Source organism: Micropterus dolomieu, linkage group LG22 (assembly GCF_021292245.1).
Source record: "Micropterus dolomieu isolate WLL.071019.BEF.003 ecotype Adirondacks linkage group LG22, ASM2129224v1, whole genome shotgun sequence".
In the NCBI taxonomy this organism is placed as follows: Eukaryota; Metazoa; Chordata; class Actinopteri; order Centrarchiformes; family Centrarchidae; genus Micropterus; species Micropterus dolomieu.
Window position 1 is genome coordinate 3,994,658 of NC_060171.1, and position 3,674 is coordinate 3,998,331.

The 3,674-nt window shown below is 38.9% G+C and overlaps 1 protein-coding gene across 2 annotated transcripts in view; it reads right to left on the reverse strand.

Annotated features, from left to right (window-relative positions):
* cadps2 (Ca++-dependent secretion activator 2) overlaps positions 1-3,674 on the reverse strand; it is a 309,850-nt gene that overhangs the window by 184,760 nt on the left and 121,416 nt on the right. For both annotated transcript variants that reach the window (XM_046036641.1, XM_046036640.1), the window contains exon 4: positions 993-1,073. In XM_046036641.1, the coding sequence (XP_045892597.1) occupies positions 993-1,073 (81 nt within the window). The remainder of the gene's footprint in view (positions 1-992; positions 1,074-3,674) is intronic.

The following is a 3,674-nucleotide window of genomic DNA, read 5'->3' on the forward strand; positions in this document are numbered from 1 at the left end:
AGACAACTTCTATAAAAAACAGACCAGGCATCTAAATGAGGACTGCATTTATTTGTCAAAATCTGTATCCACACCTGGCCAATAAAAAGGGATCTGCATCTCATTAGGACCCAGCTTTTAATTAAAGTTTTATGGTAATTGTTATGATGTTCTAGTTGTTTTTGAAAATGAAATGCTATTTAAATGATATGTCTCATTATAATCAAAACATTACAATTAAAATGACAGGTCATAATAGATTGACAGAATTTTTAAAACCCTGCCTGTAAAAATGACTTGCATGTTCACTTAAAAACATGCATGCTGTTATACAAACACAATAACAGACTTTTAGTTGTTCGAAGATGGATATATTTGTCAGTTTGTGCTTTTTTGATTCCCATGTGCCTTATGATGAGCGAGTTGGCAAAGAAACATTGTGCTTTTCTTAATGAAATACATAACAATTTTTAATTTGGGGAGATGACAGTGTTGTTAGACTGTTGGGAGAGAAAAATCACAATTAGGATTTTTGGTGGGGGACAAAAGAGATGCGTTATTCTAGAGAAAATTACTTGATTCTAATTTGGATAATCAATGCATGGTTTTAGTCACTTATAAAGTAATACCGAATACCACTTTAAATCTGCATTAATTGATTGAATTGATTCTGAAATACTACTTCCACTTCTCCACCAACTCCTGAGAAAAATATCTGGCTCTTTAGGTACAAGAAGCTCCACTTTCTTTACCAGTTGGTCTGCTTCTGTCTGTGGTTTGATGCTGGGCAGGTAGTGTACAGTGGGTTTATTCAGAGCTGGCTGCTGCTGCTAAAAATGTTGAGACTGAACTAACTGAGCCAAATTCTCTGTAGAGCTGCATAGTTGGTGAAAATCCCCCTTTCACATTACTCAGTAAAATTATTGAATAGTGCAGCTTTAAACATTATCTTGATATATATGATTATGACATGATGAGTTTGGGCTTTACTATGGATAATAAGTGTTTCTCACCCTTGAAATCCTCTCAGCCAGCTGTAACCTTCCGTCCAGCTCTCTGCGGATCTGAGCCGCCTGCTCATCCACGTTGTCTAGCTGAGAAAAAAAAAGAAAAAAGGCAGAGTTTCATTGGTCAGCCAATCTGAGAGCTGTAGAATTAATAAACAAATCAAAAGGTGAAGGAGAGACACAACAGAAGAGGTCTACTGTGAAGAAGTCGACTTTAAGAAAGCTCAATTGTGTATCGATAAACCAACCAGCTGCTGATGTGGAAACAGATGACAGTAATTAGCCAATCAGGAGTGAGGGTCTGAGGATCAGGATTAGGACAGAAAGTGCTTTTCAACCAATTACAGAAGAGAAAAGTTCAATCGTGTGTATTTACTTCTGGTTAGTGGCCTAGCGTTTAGGTTAATCAGATGCAGTTCCTATGGTGTCCACTAGATGCTGCTCCAAGAAAATTCTAACTGTATTAAAGTGAATAGGAAAACCCCAAACTTCTGTCTCACACATTCGCAATATTTAATTTCACCTTCTTTATTGTGCTTTTTTAGATGTAAAGATAATAGGACATCCGACCTTGGGGCTGGGACCCCGTCTGGGGTTGCCTGATATGCAAATTGGGTCACAAGAAACCTACTTAAAATATAAAAAGGAATGTAAAAAATGAAGTTAAATCAAGTCAACTTTTATAAGTTAAAAGAAAGACACATTAAACTTTTCTATATGATTGCTTAAATTATGTAGCATGGCCTTTCTATGGTCACTATGGTTAATTTCACACTGGCATTCAGCACATAGCAAAAGAAGTGAACTTTTGTGATGTGCAGGAAGCTAGCAAGTTAGCAAAACATTTGACACCTAAGATTCCTTTTGCAAGCATCTAGTTGTGTTAAGCTGCAAAACAGTTTCGGTGCAGGTTAAACATGACAAGACATGATGAGATGAGATGCACAAGCAACACCACAACATGCAAAGTCATATAATTTACCAGATTTCACACTGCTCCCTCTGGAGCCACAAAAGGCTATATACAACTTTTTTCACATATGCAATTGACAGCTGTCAATCAAAGTCTCAATTTGCTTTGCTTAAGCACACTTTGACATGTGGACAGGAGAAGCCAGGGAAAAAATAAGTAGCCCACCAGTTGAGTCTGACACACTAACACCTGAGCTAAAGCTGCCCCAACTATGTGCACGATTTGACAGTGTTGAGTGATCAGAGAGTGCTTAAGCACAGACAATGCTAAATGTACATCAGTGCCTTTTGTTTTTCTAAGCTTAAAACAAGGGAAGAAACTTTTTCAATTGATATGGTGAAAATGAAATGGCCCTGAGTCTCATATTCACTGTTTTCACTGCAGTTCAACCTTGGCCACAGGGAGCTGAGCCTGTGCGCTCAGAGCTTCACACTGTGCACAAGATCAGCCAGCAAGTCTTCTGTTAAACTTGATGTCAGCGAGACTCAAAGAGGAGATAAAAGCAGAGTGAAAATTTAACAAAGTTTGCTTACTGGGCAGAAAACGGCGCCTCATTTCAGAAATCTGTGATGAGCGGAGGCGTCTAAAATGACAATCGGAGATAAAACAGCTCTGATGGAAACTGGCCTGAAGCCAAAGAGACGAGGGGAACCTTCAGAGCCGATAAGAGAGTAAAGATAAGCTGTTTAATTTGAGCCTGTTCAAAAATGGGAACCAGAGAATGAGTTAAAAATCAGCCGTCAGTGTCTCATTTACAGACATTGCAAGTTTCCTTTAGTCACACGCAGTAGTTATTCCAGACGTGCAGCTGAAGAAAAAAAAACGCTGATAAGCAAACTAAAAATCAAACAGGAGTCACAACTATAGATGGTCTCTGTTCTGCACTGATCACAACTGACTCACATTTTAACCATCTGTTGGCAGACTGCAGCTCTTTCCTACAAACCCTCCCTTCACCTGGAAGGACTTATTTAACAATAAGTTCACAATATCTGGTCTTTTACACTGTTGGTTATCGACTGCATCGACCTTCTTCATGTTTTTGTTTGCAGTTCCTGACATCACTGAAAGGATTCGTTAAAGCTGTTTGGATTTGTGTTTTAGGGTGAAAGTAAGCAGAAAACACCTACAAATTCTCCACACACCTCTACACACAATATAACACAATTATAACTTCGTACGAGGGAGTTTATGCACATTACAGCAGCTCATCAAGCCTGTGCGACATTGCCTTTTTTTTTTTTACTGAAATAAAATGCATGATGGTGCAAATAATGTTGGGGGACTGGGGCTCAAAGCGCTGAAAGGGTGTCTTTGAGAAAATGATTCTCGCCTTTCAGAGCAAGGCCTTTAAGGGATGAAGTTTCACAGGAAAACCACCTCCTTCTGCTGCCATACAAACCTGGGGGTTTGGTGGGAGGAGCTAAGCGGAGTGATACGAACAGCAGAGAGAGACGCCGAAGGTTTTCCATTGTAGGTTCAATCGTTGCCTACTGCAGCTTTAATGTTGTGCATTCCCAACGAAGGTATTTGGTCATAAACCTAAGTATTGTACAACCTGAAATTTTGACCTGATGATGGTGCTACAGGGAAGCAAAAGGATCATTTAAGTTATCAAAATGCATCCTGGGGAGACATGAATGTGTGTACTAAATGTCATAATAATAATCCATATAACAAGCCATACTTGTTAAGATGTTACTCAAAACCACAAA